The 22,489-nt window shown below is 37.8% G+C and overlaps 1 protein-coding gene across 3 annotated transcripts in view; it reads right to left on the bottom strand.

Annotated features, from left to right (window-relative positions):
• The window catches only part of TRAPPC8 (trafficking protein particle complex subunit 8), an 86,201-nt gene extending 64,012 nt beyond the window's left edge, over window positions 1-22,189 (bottom strand). For all 3 annotated transcript variants that reach the window (XM_069568933.1, XM_069568935.1, XM_069568934.1), the window contains exons 1-5: window positions 20,770-22,189; window positions 14,248-14,442; window positions 4,411-4,500; window positions 2,981-3,155; window positions 673-826 (exon numbers count right to left, since the gene is read on the bottom strand). In XM_069568933.1, coding sequence (XP_069425034.1) covers window positions 673-826; window positions 2,981-3,155; window positions 4,411-4,500; window positions 14,248-14,442; window positions 20,770-20,926 — 771 coding nt within the window. In that variant the 5' untranslated portion in view covers window positions 20,927-22,189. The remainder of the gene's footprint in view (window positions 1-672; window positions 827-2,980; window positions 3,156-4,410; window positions 4,501-14,247; window positions 14,443-20,769) is intronic.
• Between the last annotated feature and the right edge of the window lie 300 nt (window positions 22,190-22,489).

Raw genomic sequence — 22,489 nt, 5'->3', positions numbered from 1 at the left:
GCCACCACACACCAGCCAACAGACAGCAATTAACATTAGTCTAGAAATCAACATTAGAAAAGTTGATTAGGAAGAAACAAAACTTCCTGGAAATTCAAAAGAAAAGGAAATCAAAGGAAAGTTAGGGAAAAAAGCCCACCCACCTAAAAAGTGTGAGCTCCAAAAGGTGGCCATAAGAACAGCATGTTGAAAATGAAGGAAGGCAACCCCCAGAGCATGTGGATAATAAAGAATTGACTGTAAGCATTCATAATGAATTTAATGTGCAAGCCAAAAATTCTATTATCTACGTGTTTAGTCAATCTAATTCAATTCTTAAGGTATAATTCACTTTTCATCTTTTTTTTGCCACACCATGCGCCTTGTGGGATCTTAGTTCCCCACTCAGTGGAGGCACAGAGTCTTAACCACTGGACTGTCAGGGAAGTCTCCACTTTTCTTTCAAGAAAACAATTAACACTGATATTTATACCTGAAAGGTATACAAAGAAGGGATTACTGCAGTTAAAAACAGCTTTTGAAACATTAAGAGCTCACATAGTAGTGGATCAAAACTAGCCAGATTCCATAAAATAACTATTAGTAATTCTACAAATTCTACAGTGATGCCATTAGCCATAAAACTGAAATATAGCTTTTGTGGTTTGCTTCATTATTGTTTTTTACATATACCTGGTTTTGAATACTATTTTTCTGGAGATACTGACTCCAAGGATCTGGTATCTGTTCATCTGATGCTCGATTAGATGTTCGAGAATTAATTTTAAGTAGATAGCAACCCTGAGTTCCATATTTCTGTTTCATTTCTTCATAAATTGACTCAGCTCTAAAATAAAAAATGGAAATATTTGTAGCCAACGAAGACAGGATCTTAGACAATAATAGATATTAAAATAATACAAAAACCATGAAAAAAACAGTTCCCAAAAAAGACATTAGAAGTAGCATAATTTTAAAAATTTCAACAAAGTTCATGATTCTAACTGAAGTTTAGCTAGCTTGGTTATCACCTTAAAGTACAGTTACCAAAGTACGTCTCATGGAATAAATTTTGCAAAAATACCCATGTTATTAAAAAAGAAAGTTTCAGTGGTCAAACTAGTTTGGGGAACTACAGTAATCAAGCCAACCAGTTTCTTTGCAGCAGACCACCTCTGAGTCTTCCATTTGCTACTGTGTATAGTGAATTTCCAAAGAGTGGCTTCAAACTTATAAATCAGAAACTCAACTATGTGGACTAGCCTTCAGGAAATACAACTTTGGGAAATTCTGCCTTAGATAACAGATAACTTACCAAAAAATATAATTGCTAAAATAGATAACTGTAGCATCTGCCCCAAAAAATCATCTTTTACTGCTACAGTTTACCCTTCCCTAAGCAGTCTCCAGAGAAAACAGTTTAGAAGAAGGGAAAAAAAAAAAGAAAACACAAAAAAAGCAGTCAAAATACTTATTATATAAAAATCCAACTTTTTTGCTAAGTTTATTATCAGCTGGACCCATAAGCCAATCTCAAATGCAACAAAAAGCAGGTGATTTCCTTACTTTTAGTTAACTAGACTTGCTAGTTGGTAAGAGATAAGATAATTCAAATAAGTCAACCTAAGAATCATTCTAATGGAAATGAAATTTTGGTACATAGAACTAACCTAATTAGGTTTTCTCCCTAAACTCATCAGCTATCTGGTGTCAAAAAACATGTAGATATAGCCCATTCAAATGCAGATACTAATACTATACAAATAACAAACCTAACGAATAATTAAATCTTATTACACACTGTAAAATTAAGGCTGGTTAAGTAAAACAGTTATAAATTTGTATAAACACATAAAATATATGTGTGTGTATATTTACTCACATACAATAAACTAAACATCTACTTGCTTTACCAATGACACTTAAGCATAAGAACCACTGATCTAATACTTTCATTACCACTTAAATATCCACGTTATAACCATTTAATATGGAAGGTATCCATATTCAAACGACTGAAACTAATAAAAGCCAGTTCAAATTATTTCTATTTATAAAATACACTTTATCCAAGAGGTTACAGATTATTTATGATATCAAAAAAATTATAAAGGTTAGTAATCCTCAGAACAATTCTTTGGTTTTATCAAGGAAACTTTATTTTAAAACGATGGCATGTGCTCAGGACAAGGACAAAAACAATTATTTAACTGCATATGCTAAACAGCATTGACATAAGAGAATAACAGTTTGAAACAAAAGATTAATTTTGATCAATACCTTGAACCAAAAATCAAAATAAACTGCAAAGCAGGAAACAGTCGTAATGCATTTATTTTTAACCTTTTTTGGACATTTAAGTTTCCCTCTTAACAAAAAAGTATCAGGTGTCCCATCTTCTCCCCAGTCCGCACTGGCCAGAAAAGGCCACAAAAGTAAAACTGTTTTAATATTATCTTTTTCCAAGAACTCATCTTTAACGATAAGCTATTCTCTTATCCCAAATAAAAGGACTATGGTAAATCACTAACAAAGAACATTAAAGGGGACATAAGAAACAAGTGTTTGGATGTTTTTTTGAGACTGTGAAAAACATCAAGTTTAAAAATATAAAGTGATAAGAGTGAAGAGTGAAAAAAGAAGTGCCTATAAACCAGGAAACAAAAAATTACAGGAAAACCCGGAAAGGGACAAGAGAAAAAAATGAGCAATAATAATATACAAAGTAAGATACAGCTAAGAAATACAGCTAAGATTTATAAATATAAAATGGCAAGTACTCGTGAACAAAGATTAATAGACATATACACTGAAGGAAAAGTTTGGATAAGCATATGAAATAGATGTAGATGCTGAATATAACTTCAAATAAAAGATTGAGCTAATTTATTAATAAACTTACTTTCTTAGATGAAAAATGTATCAAAAACTTAAGCCATGTCAAAATTAATGTTAACTCATTTGACAGGAAATATTTTAAAATTAAAAAGAATAAACTTACCTCTGTTCATCTCCTGCACTTACATCATGTAAAAGTACATAATATTTAAGTGTATTTGGTATAAACCATTTGGGGTAGGAATAGTCATTATTGTGCTGAATTCGATGTTGTTCTTGTGACAATTTTGAAAACTGTTCCACAGGTTCAGCTTCACCAGAGGATGCCACCAACATACCTTGTAAACCACATTAAGGTAATTATCACTTATCATTTAATAGTAACTATTATCCTATTAAAATAAACTGCAAGCATGCGTGCACACTCAGTAGTGTCCAATTCTTTGCAACCCGCCAGGTTCCTCTATCCATGAGATTTCCCAGGCAAGAATACTGGAGTGGGATGCCATTTCCTTCTCCAGAGTAATCTTTCCGACTCAAAGGTCGAACCTGTGTCTCTTGCATCTCCTGAACTGGCAGGTGGATTCTTTACCACTGTGCCATCTAGGAAGTCCAATAATTAATATTATTCTTTAAAAATAAATTTAGGGAGGTATTTTATAAGCTAAAACAAACAAAATCTGATTTTTACAGTTTTTCCTGCAAGCATAAAATAATTTCTTCGACATTTCTAAGTAATTCAAGATTCTAAGTACTAAAGATATCTTGTTGACAGCTGTTTAGATCACTTATATATACAATAAGGAAATCCATGAAAATAAAAACGGACAATATGAAAACTGTTCAACTATCAACACAGTGAAAACTTCTGCTGAGTCTTGATCCTCTCCATTCCGTCTCAGTGAAATTTCATACTCTGTCCCTTTCTCAACTTTTCTCTGTAACCACGTTAAAAAAAATGAAAGTCACAACTGTGAAAGGAGGTTAACAGCTATAAAACATGTTACTAAAGGGTGGAAAGCTGTTTCTAAATCTGAGCTTTTGCATAAGCAGTTAATTTTGAAAGTAAAAGGGTTAGTCGCTCAGTTGTGTCCCACCCTTTTGAGACCCCATAGACTGTAGCTCGCCAGGCTCCTCTGGCCACGGAATTCTCCAGGCAACAATACTGGAGTGGGTAGCCATTCCCTTCTCCATGGGATTCTCCTGATCCAGGGATCAAACCTGGGTCTCTTGCATTGCAGGCAGATTCTTTAGTATCTGAACCACCAGGGAATTTTGAGACAATCAGCAAAAGCAGTTAACACTGACAGTTTACATTTTTTCTTTCTAAAATAGCTTAAAAACATATTAAGCATGAAATGTGCAAGTTGGATGACAAAAACTAAGCAGGCTCTTAGTATTCTTATTTTTTAATCAAACTTAGCTCTACCAGTCTTGAATCTAGGATGCCATTTAACAAGGACAACAAGAAAATCTGAAGCATATCAATAAAAAATAATTTTTACATCCTCTCAACAATTTTGCGTTTATGTAACTCTTTCTGAGATTAGTAACTTCCACATATTTTAAGAGAACATAAAAGTCAAAGGATACATGCTAAATAGTGGTTCAGAAATTCATGATCTGACGCTGGCATCGACTGAAGAAAGGTCTCTCTGTAAGACTCAAACCATGGCGTAGTAGCTAAAATTAATAAAGAAAAAGTTAAAACTGTTCAGTAAAATTAGTTTACAACAGACCACATTTCAAGTTCATATTCCTGAAAGGTATAAAACATCATTTCTAGCAATACACAAGCATTTTTCACATGTGCTTTAATTAATATATATATTGATATACATACATGAGCCATACACACAAATATATTCATAGATGGCAGTACATGTACTTGCAAAAATAAAACTGACCTATTCCCAACCTACATCATGATACCACAGTTTATTAATGCTTTCAATATTACCTATGTGAACAACCAGATTTTAGAACTACAGTTTTCCCTTCCACTAGTCACGCTGTTATAAGTAGCTCTTTCTCATAAATGGCATTATTTCTAAACAGCAGTCCTCAACCAAGAGCAATCATACCCCAGGAAACATCTGGCACTGTCTGGGGATACTGTGAGTTGTCACAAATAGGTACAAGGAGGTGTGCTACTGGCATCTAGGGAAACAGGTCAGGAACGATGGAATAATGAGAACATCCTACACTTAGGAAAACAGGATTTACAATACCCCACACACACCCCTCTCCAACACCAGCAAAGAATTATCTCGCTCAAAACATCAACAGTGGTGAGGCTGACAAACCTTACTTTATAATTTGATTACTCGAGTAAGACAGCAACTAAACCTCTCCAAATGGAATTTCAAAACAGGCTTACCTCACAATCAAATACAAAGACGTGTATTTTTACTTTTTGTATACATGTATGTGATGTGATTCTTAAAATGTCAAATCTTTCTCACTCTATGCTAAGCATTTTACATTACAACTATTCTAACTTGTTAAAAACTTGAATTTTCTTAAACTTGGTCATTTCATTAGGACACTGTATTCCTAGTTACTTATGTTGACTATAAAACCTTATGTACTTTTTGTTTTATTCTTAGAATCACTGAAAGCACAGCAAGTATATTTTCTGTTTACACTGTAATACACATTAAACTGGGAAGGGTGAAATAATAAACTATTCATCTTAACCAAGTAGAATATCCAACCCAGTATCATATATACAAAAAAACTTTAATTCCAACAAATGGATTATGAGAATAACCCACATATTGTTTAGGAGGATTAGTACTACAAAAATTTCATGTTTTCTTGCTACAGAAGAGGAAAAACATTCCCAGAGATAGTACTATATATATACACACACACATACATACATACATACACGAAAAGTGGCATAATTGGAGAATGACACAGACTAGTCTGTTACAACAGGAAACCAATTTTCTTACTAACCAGTAAACATATCTTTCCCCTAAATCAGTCAAAATGAGTCTCTACCTTGAAAATTAGTTTTTATTTTCACTCAGTACCAATGAAGAGAAAATAAAATATAAATAATAATGAAAAATTTGGTTAGATAAGAAATCACCACAGATGGTGGGAGAAATGACCTTATCAACTTTATTTTTCTATTTTCCTTGTTGCTTCAATCATGCTTAAGTTTAACAAATAACAGGTAAGTTGTAGACATATGACAAGGGGTCTATTTCACAGTGGGTTGGGGAGTCCTGAATAAACAAATTAGGCCTTCCAAAATAGCTATTCATTGCAACATTTCCTGTAATAAAAGACTAGAAAATGCACGTGTCCGCCAGGAGGGGACTGGTTAAGTAAACTGTGGTACACACACTGGATGTGCTATGGAGTTTTAAGAGAAAGGGGAAAATCTCCACATGGTTACTATGAAGTGCCCCCAGGATATATTAAGTGAAAAAAGACAACAGCAGAAATGTATGCAATTTTGTGAAAGAAAGGAAAAAAGAAAGAGAGCCACACGTGTATTAGTTTACTCTGTCAAAGAGAAATGACAGAATGAATCTAACAAATGCCACCATGTGTAAGACAAAAAAGAGATGAGAAAGGGGAAGGGCTCGAAGAGAAGCTAGGCCTCTGTGAATACACCTTCTTTCATAGTTTTGACTCTGCAACTGTATGTTCCAGATAACAAGACCTAACAAAAAAATAAATCAAAAACAAAAAAAAGCAGGCATACACATGCAGGAGTTCTTAAACTAAAATAATACTTTCTAAATACTGGTACAAGAAAACACTGGGTACTCAACAAAGAATATAGGAACAAAGGAAAATTTTCTAAATATATATGGCAGAAGTGGGTTTTATCCTTCAAGTGGGTCACATTCAGGTTGATGAGGTAACTTTTTCCTTCAGCTACATGCTTCCTTGAAGGGCTAATTGACTAGGGCATCATTCTCTTTCTGCTTTTTCAAGCAACATTTTTGCAGAACGTAGCAGGAAAAAAGGTGTTTGGTTTTTTTAATGTTAACATAAGACTAACATTTAGTGACACTTCTCATCCCTTAAAAATTCTCTTGTACATGTTTTGGGATGAAATTAGTATTTTGCTCACATTCCTTTCCCTCTCTACATGTTCTTTGTTTGGAACTGAAACAGCAACCATAATATCCTACCAGTTAAAGTTTCTCTATGTAGAATGTACTCTTCCCCTGGTAAGAAAGGAAAGAAGACAGCCAAGAAGTAAAAAAAAAAAAAATGTAATGCTCTATCCTCCACTCTACAAAAGGCAGCCCTCTCTCTCTATCCCCATTTCTTCTTTGTTCCCTTCTTAGTGCCAGTAACTTGGCAAAAAGAGTTGTGTGTGCATGCTTAGTCGTGTCCAGCTCTTTGCAACCCCGTAGACTGTAGCCCACCAGGCCCTTCTGTCCACGGAATTTCCTAGGCAAGAATACTGAAATGAGTTGCCATTTCCTACTCCAGGGGATCTTCCAGATACAGGAATTGAACCCGTGTCTCTTGCGTCTCGTGCACTGGCAGGTGGATTCTTTACTAATGTGCCACCTGGGAAGCCGAAGTTATTAGTGTTCAAATACATATCTAACAAGGGCTGCAGGCAGTGAGACAGACCTACAGCAACTCTGGTCTTCTTTCTACTGAAACCAAATACTATCATCAGTGATCCCAAACCTGCAAGTGAAAAAGACTGGCTACCCTAAACATAAACATTACCCGTAAATCACGTATTTTCCCTCTCTAATCATTCACAAACGTTCAAAGTACCAGAAAACGACCACTCAGACTAAAGAAAAAGGCACTAAGAAATATTACAAATTCCACATAATGTTGGCACTTAAGACTTTAACTTTTGATAAACAGTAGTCGCAAAATAATATCTTCCCGTATGAAAACATTCAAGGGAAAGAAATATGATAATTAGATGTATAATTATGTAATTCAATAAGTCTCAAGTCAAAAATACTTAACACTTATAACAGTGATTATCAAAATATATGGTTTAATTCAGAAGACTTCAACAAAAGCTCCAAAAAACTAAAACCAGAACTTTTATATAAAATTTATAAGCATTTTGCAAATCAAATAATCTTAAATAATATGAAGAGCTAAGAAATACTAACCTTGCATTTTAACAACACCCTTGAGAACTATCCTTGAAGAGACTATTTCTAATCAAGTGTTTTCTAAAAAAAAAATCAGCAAAAATCAAAGTATTCGAAAGAGGTGAAAGCCATGATTACTTATGCCCAATAATTAAATTTCTCATACACCAGATTTTTTTTAAAAACAGATCATTCTTTTTTGAAACTATATTCCTTTTAACCCTCAGTATATCAAGAAAAATAGTCATTGCATTTACTATCTGGATTTAATTGACACCTGATATTTTATTGTATTTCTAATTCATTTTGTAAATTATTCACAGAATTAAGAATAAAACCTAAACAAGCTTTTTATAAATTTTAATAAAGCAATCTCAAATTGTATTCCATCTATTTCCAGTTTCAAATATATGTGCCTCAATTAGGCAATGTTTTTTGAATGTCCATCAACTATTATGCACAAACCTAGAACACATTCACAGTGTAAATACTGATTCCAGATTTAAACACATGTCTAACAACTTCTAGTTTATGATTATTTCTGGTTTTTCTTGCACAGCCAAGGTGCAACATTTTGGAAAAACGTGATGGCTCAAAATTTTGCTGAAAACAAAAAGGTCATTTTATTTTTCTCCATCACTGCAAAGCATTTTCATTCTTCAGACTTCTAAACAGCAAACACAACGATTAAGTTAATGAATTTTCATCTCTACATTATCTGATTCCTTCCAATTACCTTCATACACATGCCTGACACTAACAAACTATATTAAGTAAATTTACACAAATATCATAAAAGATGAAAGAATATGGTCACATGTCCTTTAACAAAATGGAATGGTCTAGGTTAGCATTTCAAAATATTATATGAAGTCCTACCTGTTAAATTAAGTCCTTCCTGTTAAATTGGGTGAAATACTATACTTTCTTTTTGTTTTTAGAAATACATTGCTCATTCATCAACTCTTGAGTTTGAAGACAACTGTCCTAGATACTGTCATCTGAAGACTCAAAAGACTAGGATTTCTATATATGATCAATTTCACCACTGTCATCAGAGTCCAATAAGGTAAGTAACCACTAGCCATATGCGGCTCTTGGGCACTTGAAATGTGACTTGTCTGAATTGAGGTGTGCTGTTAAGTATAAAATACACATAAAATTTTGAAGATAATACAAAAGAAATTTTCCATTGATTACATTTGAAATGGTAATATTTGGGTTAAAATTAAACATATTATTAAAATTAATTTCACTCATTTCTTTCTACATTCTTTTTTTTCCCCTCTCTTGGCAATGTGACAAAGTTTGTGAGATCTAGTTCCCTGACCAAGGATTGAACTTGGGTCCCCTGGCAGTGAAAGCACAGAGTCCTACCACTGGGCCGCCAGGGAATTTCCTATTCTTACATTCTTTATTGTAGCTACAGAACATGGAAAATAACCTAAGTGGCTCATTTATTTCTACTAGATAGCGTTAGTCTGAACTGCCATATGTCACTGCATTCATCTTCTAATTTGTCTAGTTAACGGTGAAAAATTGTGTATTCCACTGTCAATTTTCTTTTCTTTGTCAAAATGCACTAAAAATCCCCAAGTCTCAACTGTGTTCAATGGAGAAAAAAAAAAAGATAAAGATGATGACTATGAAGATGTTGTCTCCAAACTTCTTTCATAACTTCCTGAAAGAAGATTTAGAACTTTGGGCAATACAAAATTTCAAACTGAAGGATGATATAACAGCGATTTTGTTCACTATTGCATCATCCTAGAGAATTTCATTACTTCTGGACTTTCTCATAGTTCAGAGTAACTGGTATTGATAAACAATTCCCAGGAAGAAAAACAGAAAAATACTTCAAGATACTAGAAAAATAAGAACAATAATTTCCTATTTGGCACTACCCACATTTTAAATAATAACCACTTTTTTAAAGGGTTCTTCATGCTTTTAAGTAAAAATCTTTGGAAAGACATTAAGGAATATTTAAACAATCTCCTAAAACACTGTTTACACTTCACTATTCACTGAAGTCTCATGGTATCTTACAGAGTATTAGTAGTTAACATAAAGGCAATCAGAAAAAAAGTATACTACATACTGAAAAAGAGTGGAAAACATGTTCTTCCTTCTTACCAAAACAAGGTGCAGCCCAAATTATACTTTTCAAGGTCAATGCCTGAGTTTAGCAGATAATACTGTAAATCAAGAGTAAATACAATAGGTAATAGATAAGAGATTACAAAAGTTATCTCCGTTTTAGAAAAATTAAACAGACGTGTTAACTGAAACAAATACAAAAAAGTAGTAGTTGAGTGGAAAAAAAAGTAATAGACAAGGAGTAGATTGTGAACAATCTGGAAAACTGAGACCACCAGAGGAAATACCTGTATATAATGAGGATTCTTTCAATTCCATCATTATGTCTCTCCAATTACTGTACGAAGGAACACTAGCTTTAATTGACCAATCTGATGAAGAAACTGCACTGTGAAAGCTAGGCTTATGAGTGAAGTATCTAACATGTATTTCATAAACAGAATGAGTGAAAAGTATGATGACTCACATTAATGGTAAAACTAGAGTATTTCTAGACAAAGAATTAATCTTACTTAAAATGGATAAAACCACTCAAATCTCCGAAGAGTATTATTCTAACAGAATTTTATTTAAATGAATTCAGTACTTCATCATCTCACATTCTCAAATCTCCAGAGTATTATTCTAACATAATTTTATTAAAATAAATTCAGTACTTCAGCATCTCACATTCTCAGTCTTCAAGACCAACAAAACAATAAAGCTACAGGGAAGTGCCTTAAGTAGCAGAGAAAGAAGCTAAAGAAACTGTTTTCTTCTGAAGCTTGTCCTAACCACTTGAGATTCTTTTTTAAAGTCTGCCTACTCAGATGGTAAAGCGTCTGCCTGCAGTGCAGGAGACCCGGGTTCGATCCCTAGGTCGAGAAGATCCCCTAGAGAAGGAAATGGCAACCCCCTCCAGTACTCTTGCCTGGAGAATCCTATGGATGGAGGAACCTGGTAGCTTACAGTCCATGGGGTCGCAAAGAGTCGGACATGACTGAGTGATTTCACTTCACTAAGGAGTTTCAGACATTCATTCCTCAAAAATTTTACCTTCCAAAACATAAATCTTTTTTTAGGAAAATACCGGAGATGTCCTTTACCAAATCAATGAAATATACCTAAAGATATGAATGAGAGGCTACAGAGAAGGGGAGGAAATCTCCAGGATGGCAGCTGTGGAGCAGGTCCTGGAGTGCAGCCAAACCATGACAGAGTAGAACAGCGTTTGAAACTTCCATTTCATTATATTCCCTCTCCCCTCCAACCCCTCAACCCCGGCTGGTAAACTTTTAAAAATATCCTTCTAACTGTTCCTTCCGGAGAAGGCAATGGCACCCCACTCCAGTACTCTTGCCTGGAAAATCCCAGGGACAGAGGAGCCTGGTGGGCTGCAGTCCATGGGGTCACTATGAGTCGGACACGACTGAGCGACTTTTCACATCTCACTTTTGGAGAAGGAAATGGCAACCCACTCCAAGTGTTCTTGCCTGGAGAATCCCTGGCAAGAACACTGGAGTGGATGTATCCATTAATGTACTGTGATCCTTTGGAGAGCCACAAATCATTGCAGTATACACTTTTTGTCCCCCAACTACCAAGTTTTCATCCCCTTGAAGGATACTTATCATTCCCTATTGAGAATGTGTGGAGTAGAAAGAGAGAAGACATTAGGAAGGTCTTAATAAATGTATTATCTCATAAATTAATCTATCAAGGGGAAAATCTAACTGAGAGGCTATTGGAAGTTTGAGAAACTAGCAAAAAATACGAAGAACTCTGGGCAAGTTGTTTTTTAAAAGGTGATTAAATCCTGAAAAAAACAAAATGCTATATAAAAATGAACTGAAAGCCCAATATTTGGCTCAGCAGTGAAGAAGTGAATACTTAGTATTGCCAACAGTGAGTATTAACCAAAAATTATAAAAAACCACACTAGGGAGATGGAAGAAGGGGCGTACTTAAGCTAAATCTTCATCAATTATGAGAAATCAATAAATAATAATTTTAAATAAGCCATGCTGCTGCTGCTAAGTCACTTCAGTCGTGTCTGACTCTGTGCGACCCCATAGACGGCAGCCCACAGGATTCTCCAGGCAAGAACACTGGTGTGGGTTGCCATTTCCTTCTCCAATGCATGAAAGTGAAAAGTGAAAGTGAAGTCGCTCAGTCGTGTCCGACTCTAGCAACCCCATGGACTGCAGGCCAGCAGGCTCCTCCGCCCATGGGATTTTCCAGGCAAGAGTACCAGAGTGGGGTGCCATTGCCATAAACAACCACATAAAAATATTACTTAGAAACACAAAATGAATACCAGAGAAAACCACTAAAAGTTGGTGGGGCAGGGGTACAGAGAGCAGATTACTGTTGCTTTTTTCTCTTAAGTCTTTTCAGCATTATCTTTGTATTGGGCTTCCCTGGTGGCTCAGACAGTAAAGATTCTGCATGTAATGCGGCAGACAGAAGAGATGAGAGTTCAATCCCTGGGTTGGGAAGATCCCCTGGAGAAAGAAATGGCAAGTCACTCCAGTATTCTGGCCTGGAAAATTCCACGGACAGAGGAGCCTGGACGACTGACACTTTTGCTTTTTTTCTGTACATGTATCATTTTAATAAATTTTTTTAAAATAAAAGGTATACAAGCTTTGGAGGTCAGGAAACTATCTGCACTATAAAAAAAGATAATTTTGAAAAAATATGATAGTTTATTCCTCTCTCTGTGCCCCTCAGCACTCTGGCATATTAGATATGCTATATCTCTATTATAATGTATTTTAAGATACTATAAATTAGAATGTCTCCTAATTATTGATCAGGTTATGAAGTTACAAATAGCATCTTACCTCAGTGCAAAGCATAATAGTAAGAAATCAATAAATATTTGTTGCATGAGTAATAAAAATGTTAAAGTCCCTATAAAACAGAATCACAGGATTAAAGGTCTAGAAGAGGCCTTAGGAAGTAATCTAGTCAAATTCTCTCATCTTCAGAGAACAGAACTGATTCCGAGTAAGTAACTTATTCAGATTATCCAACTAACTATAACTAACCCTGGCAGTGGTAATATAAAAACCTGGACACTCTGGCATTAGATTCAGTGCCTTTCAAATTCAAATTTTCCACTGATGAGAGAAATAATTCAAACTCCATCACTTTCTCCCAAAAATATGCAGATCTCGCCTCATGAAAATAAAGTTATGCCAGGAACTGCTTTAAGTACATATCCTGAAATGGATTCCTTTGATTTAAAGATAATCAAAATTTTCTAAACTTAATCTTATCAAGGTAACTTATCTTGTTGGAATTAAAATGACATAGAAAACAAGAAAAATTGTTAATTTTTAAACAAAGTAAATCTACAAATATTTTTAACTATACAAGTGCAACCAAGTAACTTCATGATCTAAAACATACCTCTTAATTTCTCTTTGTATGTTTCAACTATGCAATTAGGAGGGATTAATCTAATAGATGATAAGTTACACTGATCTGAGATGATTATTAGGTAGCTAAAATAGCCTAATTAGATGATGTATGGAGCATGCAGGAGCTAAGTTCCCTGCCCAAGGATCAAACTCATGCCTCTCTGCAGTGGAAGCTGGAGTCCTAACCACTGGACCACCAGAAAATTCCTAGATGATGTACTTTTCATCTTTGCCCTCTAAAAATCTATCCTATGTCCCCCCATCAAGTTTTTTCTACACTGGCAAAGAGTCACACCAAATACTGCTAACTCACTTTACATATTATTACATAGTTTCACCTAACAATTTTATTATGAAAACATTTACGAGTCACATCAGATTAGGATAAGTATTTATTTACATACTATAAACATTTCCTCTATTTAACACTAAGCAAGATAAAAGATACAATAAAACTGAACGCTTTTACATAATCATTGTATTACTAATGTCACAAAAGAATAGTTTTGTCTACTGTTGGTTCTTTCATTCAAGAAATATTATGCACATGTTCTAGGCATTAACTTTACAAGTAGAACTACAAAAAATTTTTTCATTATGAAAAAGTGAAATCACATATTTCGTAGTTATTTGAATGGCTGCCTGCTTACTCGATTGCAATCTCCTAAAAAGCAAGGACCTGTCTTCCACATTGTATTCTCAGGCTTGAGCACTCAGCAAGTACTTAAGTGTGTGTTGAATGATTTCCAAGTTACAGAATTACCTTTTCTAACAAAAGAAGTATCATTTAAAAGATAATAATAAACCTTATTACATACCACTGAGGTTGAGGTCATAATCTCCTGCCGTTATCACATTAGCTACTAATCCTTCCGCAGGCTGACTGCCAGAAACCACATCATTCAAGAGTTTCCGAATGGCTCCAGGCTGAGGTGGTTGGGTGGTAATGTTGCTTACAGCTATCTTCAAGTTTTTAATTACATGAAGCTGATTATTGGGATCTCTCATATGAACTTAAAAAAAGAAAAAATAAAACTTGAAATTAATTCTACACAAAGTATAACAAGCCAACAATTATAATGACAATTAAAAAGAAAAAAACTTGGGTTAATGATTTACAAAGGATGCTCAATTTGGAAATCAGAAATTCCAAGTGTAACAAGTCTTCCAAAACACAACTGACTTATAGTGTGCTACAGTCCACAGGGTCCCAAAGAGGACTTGGCAAAGGAACAACACAACGTTCCATTACACAACAAAGGGCTAGCTAGACAGTCTATCCTTCCTCTCCAGTAACGCTACTGCTCACAGCTACTCTACCATAGGTCTTTTCCTTCCTCTTACCTTTGGAATTGACAGGGAGGGTGTCTCAGGTGGCTAGCGGTAAAGAATCCACCAGCAGGTAAAGAACTCCTGCCAATGCAGGAGACAAAAGAGATGTGGGTTCAATCCTGGGTTGAGAATATCCCCTGGAGGAGGGAGGGCATGGCAACCCATTCCAGTATTCATGCCTGGAGCATCCCCATAGACAGAGAAGCCTGGCGGGCAACAGTCCACAGGGTCACAGTTGGACATGACTGAAGCGACTGACCACGCAGCACATAACCACCATCTACATGGTGGTGGTTCAGTTGCTAAGTTGGTTCCGACTTAGATGGCCAGGCTCCTCTGTCCATGGGATGTTCCAGGCATGAATACTGGCTGCTGCTGCTGCTAAGTCACTTCAGTCATGTCCGACTCTGTGCGACCCCATAGACGGCAGCCCACCAGGCTCCTCTATGGGATTCTCCAGGCAAGAACACTGGAATGGGTTGCCATCTCCTTTTCCAGGGGATCTTTCCAACCCAGAGATCAAACCCCCATCTCCTGCTTGGCAGGCGGATTCTGTACCACTAAGTTACCTGGGAAGCCCAACCACCATCCATACCAAATCTCTTGATTCTCACTTTACCTTAAAGCTGGTCCAAGGCAGTGTGAGATCTATGGTTATCAAAACTGAAAATCAGGGAAGAAAAGGCATTAAATGCTGCACACAGGGTTCCTCTGGTTCCCTGACAGAGATGCCTGCATTCTCAGCCCCTGTTCTATCATAAAGATCAATGCCCACTCTAGTGTGGGATGCTGTACACATATCCTAACAGGAGGTATACGAGAACTCTATTTTCCGCTCATTTCTGCTGTGAATCTAATACGGCTCTAAACAACAAAGTCTAGTAAAAAGGAAGAAAACAAAAATCAGTGCCCATAGTCCTTCTCCTAACCTAATCAATACCTCCTCCCTACTACAGGCCTTGTCTCAGTCTAGATGATTTATAACCAGGGCTCAGAGCTTCAAGGCCAGGCAAGAGGTTCTCAGGCAACTGTAGTAAGACAGGGCTCATGGTGCACAGTAGGAAATGTAAGTATATTTTTTTCTTATAATCAGATAAGATGATTAGCTTCCATGGTAGCACTAGAAGCAATTCATTGTATAGATTAAGGATCCAAATCCTGGAGTCAGACTTTACTTGAAATATTAACCCACTACTTTTAACTGGGTTATCCTAAACAACTTTTAACCTTTTCCATGCTTCATTTTTTTTCTTCACCTATAACATATGAAGGAAATAACCTACTTCACAGGGTTATTTTAAGAATTTAGATGAGATATTGTTAGAAGACATAGTAAGTGCAAAGCACTCAGCACAGGCCTAACACACGAGTAGTTAGGATGGTGGCAGCACATAGAACATCTTCTGTTTCAAGTATGTCATGAATCATCATACACCAACACAGGGCAATTCTTAGAAAACTGACTTTGAGTACCTACCCACTAAAACATGCCATTTCCTCCTAATGGGACATGCTTTTTAATAAACGTTTAAGTTCAGGTCCGCCTATGTCTTAAATAAAGTTACATCCATTAAAAACTGTCTTCCTAAATTTCCAGTGTATTCTCTCAGCTGACGTCTAAATTTTCAATTAAAAAATATAAGACAAAAAGCTTTTAAAAATACTACATGACATGAATATGCGTACTTGAAAACTAAATATATGTACAGAAAGTATACACACAAATTCCATTATAATGATTACCTATGATAAAAGCAGGAAAGAAATGGGACTAAGGAAGGGTAAAAAGGTGAATTCAACTTCGTTTCTTAAAGCAAAGAAAGATACAAAGCAAATATGACAAGATTCGCTGGCTTTAGGTAGTGTCGAGCTGGATGCTTCTTGCATTCTTCTGCACTCATCTGTAACTGCTTGTTTTCTAAATGATTTAAATAAACAAACTCCTTAATTAAACTTCTCAGCTGGTCTATGAAACAGAGAAACCAAAAAACATCAAAATACTATGATACATTTCTGGTATTTTTAGGATACAAGCAGTTTCCTTGAAGTTGATCCCTAATTGTCAAATAATATAAGCAACTATTATGTATATTAAACCTCTCTTAAAATTTTAAATTGACTCTGGTATTCTTAAGTGTTAACACAAAAAAAGTTATTCTACTAAGAGTTGTGTCTTATATTCAGAATGGGTCATTAGTTATTGGGTAATCTTATCAATAATCCAGAAATGAGTCAATGTGTGGCAGCCAGCCTCTGAAATGGCACCTGATGATCTGATATTTCCCAGTATATGCTCTCCCACATCCCAGGATGGATATGTGTGACCAATGTTCTTATTGTTTAGTTGCTAGGTCATATCTGATTCTTTTGGGACCCCATGGACTGTAGCCTACCAGGCTCTGCAGTCCATGGGATTTCTCAGGCAAGAATACTGGTTGCCATTTCCTTCTCCAGAGGATCTTCCTGACCCAGGAATCGAATCCATGTTTCCTGCATTGCAGGTGGATATGTTACTAGAGCCACCTGGGAAGCCCACGTGTGACCACTGGAACACAGCAAAAACTACTGCGGTAAGGTTATAAGAGATAAGGTTACTGAGATAAGGTTTTAAGAGTATGGCTTCCATTTTGGGTTCTCTCTCTGATCACTCCCTCTAGGAGAAACTTACTGCCAGGTTATAAAGACACTCAAGGAACCTCCAGAGAGGCCCATATGGCAGAGAACTGGGGTCTCAGGTCAACACCCAGTGAGGAGGTGAAACAACAACTGTAGGAGTGAGCTTGCAAGTGGATCCTCCAGCCCTAGATGACCACAGTCCCTGCTGACAGCTCCAGGGCAACCTCAAGAGACAATAGTCCAGCTAAGCCACTCCCAGACCTCTGAGAAACTGAGGGATACAAGATGCTTTGGGGGCTTCCCTGGTGGCTCAGTGGTAAAGAATCTGCCTGCCAGTGGAGGAGACACAGGTTCGATCCCTAATCCAGGAAGATCTCACATGCCACAGAGTAGCTGGGCCAGTGTGCCACAACTGTTGAGTGTGTGCCCTAGAGCCCAGGAGCCGTGACTATTGAAGCCTGCGCTGTAACAGCAGTAGCCCCCTGCCACAACTAGAGAAAAGCCCACCCAGCATCCAAGACCCATCAGAGCCAAAAATAAGTAAATAAAATTAATTTTTAAAAACGCCTTTAAGGTGCTAAGTTTCAGGGCAATTTATTACATAACAATTGATACATATACACTGGAGTAGCACAAAATCAGCTTAATAAAGAGAAAGGCAAGAATTAAGAATGACTGACAAAAGTTCTTAAATCACACACAAAAAAATCCAAAAGCTTCAAAATTAAATAATTATATTAAGGCTTTATTAAGATTATAACGTCACAAAAGGTGACTTTATATAGCATATAACATCTCAATTTCAGGGTGAAATTCGGCTCCACCACTGCCTTACTTTTATAGACTGCCACATATAGCTCCTTGAAGCAACATTCCCCAGTACGTGCTGCCCACAGATTACTGGCTGCTCAAGACAACTGTTTCTGAAAACTCAACTTCATGTTCAAATAAATTTGGAAAACTAGATTACACTTTTAAAAGGTCTCTTGACAGTAGTAGGTGTTCCCAGAGCTCTTAATACACTAAATGACACTAATTCTCCCAAATACATGCTTTTTAAGCAAACTCGACCACAAATTTTTTTCAGGAAACATACATAACTGGTGTTCTACAGAATGTATTTTGAAAAATAATGACATCTTTTATCTTTACACAACACATAAAACTTTACTGTATTAAAAAAGAAAACCTCAGTTGCTTACAAACCACACAACTTCCCCCAAACTCCATGCCCTTGCTCAAATCTTTTGACTATCACATATCCACAAGATAGAAAAGCAAAAATTCCTTTCCCAGAGTTCAAGATCCTTCCTTATCTAGGCCTTTTTCCTTACTATTCTGTACTGAAAAGGGAGTTTTCCCACTGTTCCCCGACCACTCAATTATCATTTCTACCTTAGTCCATACCATTCTAACCTCATCTCTGTTCTCAAAAGCGAATGCTCATCCTCTTCCATTCCACCAACATCTACCTATTCAAGTCTATCTCATTATACTCCATCCCTAAATCTTTTGCAGTCTACACAAGGAAAAAAGTAAAGATTTCAGCCTCTATTCACTGCACTGTCCAATACAGGAGGCACCAGGCACAAGTGTCTACGGAGCACTTCAAATACATCTAGTCCAAACTTAGGTGTTGATATGTGTAAGATGCACACCAACTTTCAAAGACTTAGCCATAAAAAAAGAATGCAAATTATCTCATTAAGTTTTTTTATACTTATTACCTGCTGAAATGACAAGTTTGGAAATACTGGATTAAATAAAATATTATTTAATCTCCTTCACCAATTTCTTTTTATCTTTTTACAATGTGACTACAAAGTAACTTCAAGTTATGCATGTGAGTCACATTGTTACTACTGGATGGCACCGCTCCTGCCTGTGAACAAGTGATTTTTAATATTATCAGGAGATAAGATGATCTGACTAAGAACACCTTGTCTTGAATCACACTGCCTGTTTTTAAATCTTTCCCACCTGTCTAGGACTGACCAAGTTAGTATCTCCATGCCTGGATGTCCTCAAATTTAAAATGGTGTTAACTACCTTTCTCATAGGACTCAAGACAGACTAAAAGAGAAACGCTAAGTATATACATCAGTTAGCGTTACTATTCTTTATTAACAGAGAAGGAAAGAGCACTCCAATCACAGGCAAACTTGCTCCTCTGTTTTGTTTTTTAATATTTAAGAATGTAGAGCACTTTGTCGTTTTTGTTGAGTTAGTAAAAAATACTGCAGGAGATGAGATGGATGGCTAAGGTACAGGCTGAAGGAAATTCAAGAGTTCTCAACCTGTTTATTTTGGATAGCTCCTTGTCTCCTTTAAATACAAAAGTGAACTTATAATGGAGGTATTCTCCCAAAGAATACACACGTGTGGCCTGTAAATACATATAACTTATGGCACAGCATTTGTGTGTGTGAAGTCATCATAACCAAATAAACATCATGGTCGTTGTCTTGACAACCTTTATTATAGAACCTTTTTAAAGTCTATAACAAAAAAATCTTACCCATATTTTTCAATGTTCTGTTTGCAAAGTACAGGTAAAGATATTGATTAAACACACTAGACTATTATTACGCTTACTTTTCCCTAATAAAGAATCTAAAGCTGGAGAAAACAGGCAACTCTTCAATAAAAGCTATTTCTTCTGTTGATTAAATTTTTATCTGAAAAAAAAAAAACCACCCACAAACTTCAGGACTTTTCCAACCCTATAAATCTAGATAACTGCCATTAACTCGATTAAATTATTATAACTACAACTTGTCCTTATTTCCTCATCCATCAGACCAAATAAAAGGCTGTTCCAAGTTTCACTACTTCTATAATACCTTTTATTTGCTTGAGAGGTAAAGTAAAATTCTGGATACCTAGAGAAATATTTTCAAAAGAAAAAAGTAAAGTAAACGTTAAGTCTTGAAAGGGATACGCCTCACTGCTAAAGAATATAATACTTAAGGCAACTTTGAAAACCCAGTTTAACTCCCAGCGGAAGACGATTCGTCTTCTTTACTAAGACCTCATTGGTCTAACAGCGAGCATCTTCTTAGCCTGACCTCCTTGCAACTTCCTAATTCCCTCCCTACGGCCCTTGAGAACAGGCTCAATGCCCTTCTCTGCGGCTCACATTTAATTACCCAGCAGTCTGGTTTGTCCGGGAAGTGCCCGAAAAACTGGACGTCAGAACCACGCTGCTGTCTTGACCATCTCTTTTACGGAACCTCCTCCTGCGGCCACTAAAGACACCGCGGGGCCCCAGCCCGACGCCACTCTCCCGGCTCCAAGATGTAAACACCGCCCTTCTCTTCCCCGCCCGCCCCCAACTTCCCTCTCCCGGCCCCGGCTTTGCAGGAGCTCAGTGCAAAGGGGAGAGCACATACCCTCGGAAGTGAGGCGAGAAAAGGGCTTAAGCAACTCCGCGAAGCTAAGGTGATTGAGACGAGTAAGCCGCTCGGCTTCGTCGCTACACAGCGCGGCCACACAGGGGACGAAGGAGTCCGGGATGAGCTCCTGCACTGATTGTACACACTGGGCCATCACCGCGGCAGAGGCAGCGGCGGCGTCCGCCCTCCGGCCCACTCTCGGAGGCTGATCCTGCGGCTGCAGCAGCTACCGCCGCCGCCCGCCGGCCTGGCCCGGCCGGGCGGGGCCGGGCGCTGAAGCCTTGAGACCAATAGAACGAACAGACGCTGCCGCCTTGGCTCCCGGAGCACCCGCCACCGACCCCTCCCAGTCACCGCCGCTCCTCAACGCTCGCCCCGGCGTCCTCGCATTCCACCCTGATAGGTGGAGACGCCGGCAGTCGCCAGTTAGTCCTCTCGACGGCAAAGCCTTGGTCACTGCCGGACTGGAACCGCCATATTGAGGCCGAACCCTGACCCACCGGCGTACTTATCCCGGCAGCCCCCGCGTTCGCCCCTCACGTGACAGTGTTAAAGTCGATAGGGGCGGGAGAAGAGAGCCTGGAAGAGGGAAGGAGGCTAGTCGGCCGGCTGATGCCGGAAGTGTGATAGGCGGACCTCCTGTTGGGCGGGTCTGGGGCGGGGCTACGAGCGTGGTGGGCGGAGCTAGGCCGGTAGGCACGCGATGTTCGGCCTGGTTCTCTCAGCGCGTAAAAGACCAGAGAGGTGTGATGAGGGAGTAGATAGGATGACGCTCGTGGTCGGTGCTGTCACAGTGGGGAGGTGCCCATTCGCCTTCCACGCCGACTTGGTCCTCCCTGGAAACGGTGGACAAACCTTGTGTGGCTGTTCTCACAGCTTCCGGCCAGCTCGCCCCGCCCTTCCCACGCTTCTGGTGGAATGACTAGGGGCAGGTCTCCGTAGAGAGCTAGCTGCCTGCCGGATTCTTGGAGGTTTGTCTGGAGCCGGTTTAAACCGCCCACGTACCGTTTGAACACAACCATGCTTTTAGAAAGGGCTGCTACGAAGGTGGACTCAACCAGCGGGCATAAATTTGTGCCGTTGTGGCACGTAAATATGTGGCAGTTAACCAGTGTAAGAGAAACTCCTGCATTTTCGTTGGTCTCAGGGAAAGCCTTGGCCCCCGACCTTTTCATCATCCTCGGGCGCTTCCTTTTCACACTCTGCTGGAAAAATTACTTCCTAGGAATGAAGGTGTGGGAAGCCAGTAATCATGTACCGAATGAAGACCTGAATTGGCTTCTTCTCTTCCTAGCTTTCATTTCTATAGATTTTTCTTCTAAACGTGTAGAAGTGAATGAAAGGAATTTTACTAAAATATTCAACTGATTGGACTTATTCTGAATTGTATGTCAAAAATACAAGACAGAAAACTGCAACTCCGTATCATGGCTTTATGGTCCATGGTTTAAAGGAGGCTTCTCCAAGCAAGGGGGCTTCCCTGATGGCTTAGTGGGTAAAGGAATCCACCTGCAATGCAGGAGACACAGGAGATGGCTTGGACAGAGGATACAGTCCATGGGGTCGCAAAGAGTCAGACATGACCGAGCGACTAAGCATATTCCCCAAACAAGAGTATCTCAAACTGTCGGATTGTTTGGCACCCTGAAGTTTCCACCATGGTAAGAATTCATGACAGGTAAGTATGCCTTTCTCCTATAAATTGAAAAATGGGAAG

The sequence above is a fragment of the Ovis canadensis genome, chromosome 23 (assembly GCF_042477335.2).
Source record: "Ovis canadensis isolate MfBH-ARS-UI-01 breed Bighorn chromosome 23, ARS-UI_OviCan_v2, whole genome shotgun sequence".
In the NCBI taxonomy this organism is placed as follows: Eukaryota; Metazoa; Chordata; class Mammalia; order Artiodactyla; family Bovidae; genus Ovis; species Ovis canadensis.
The sequence above is the reverse complement of the archived record's forward strand: the minus strand, read 5'-3'. Positions and strand labels throughout refer to the sequence as shown.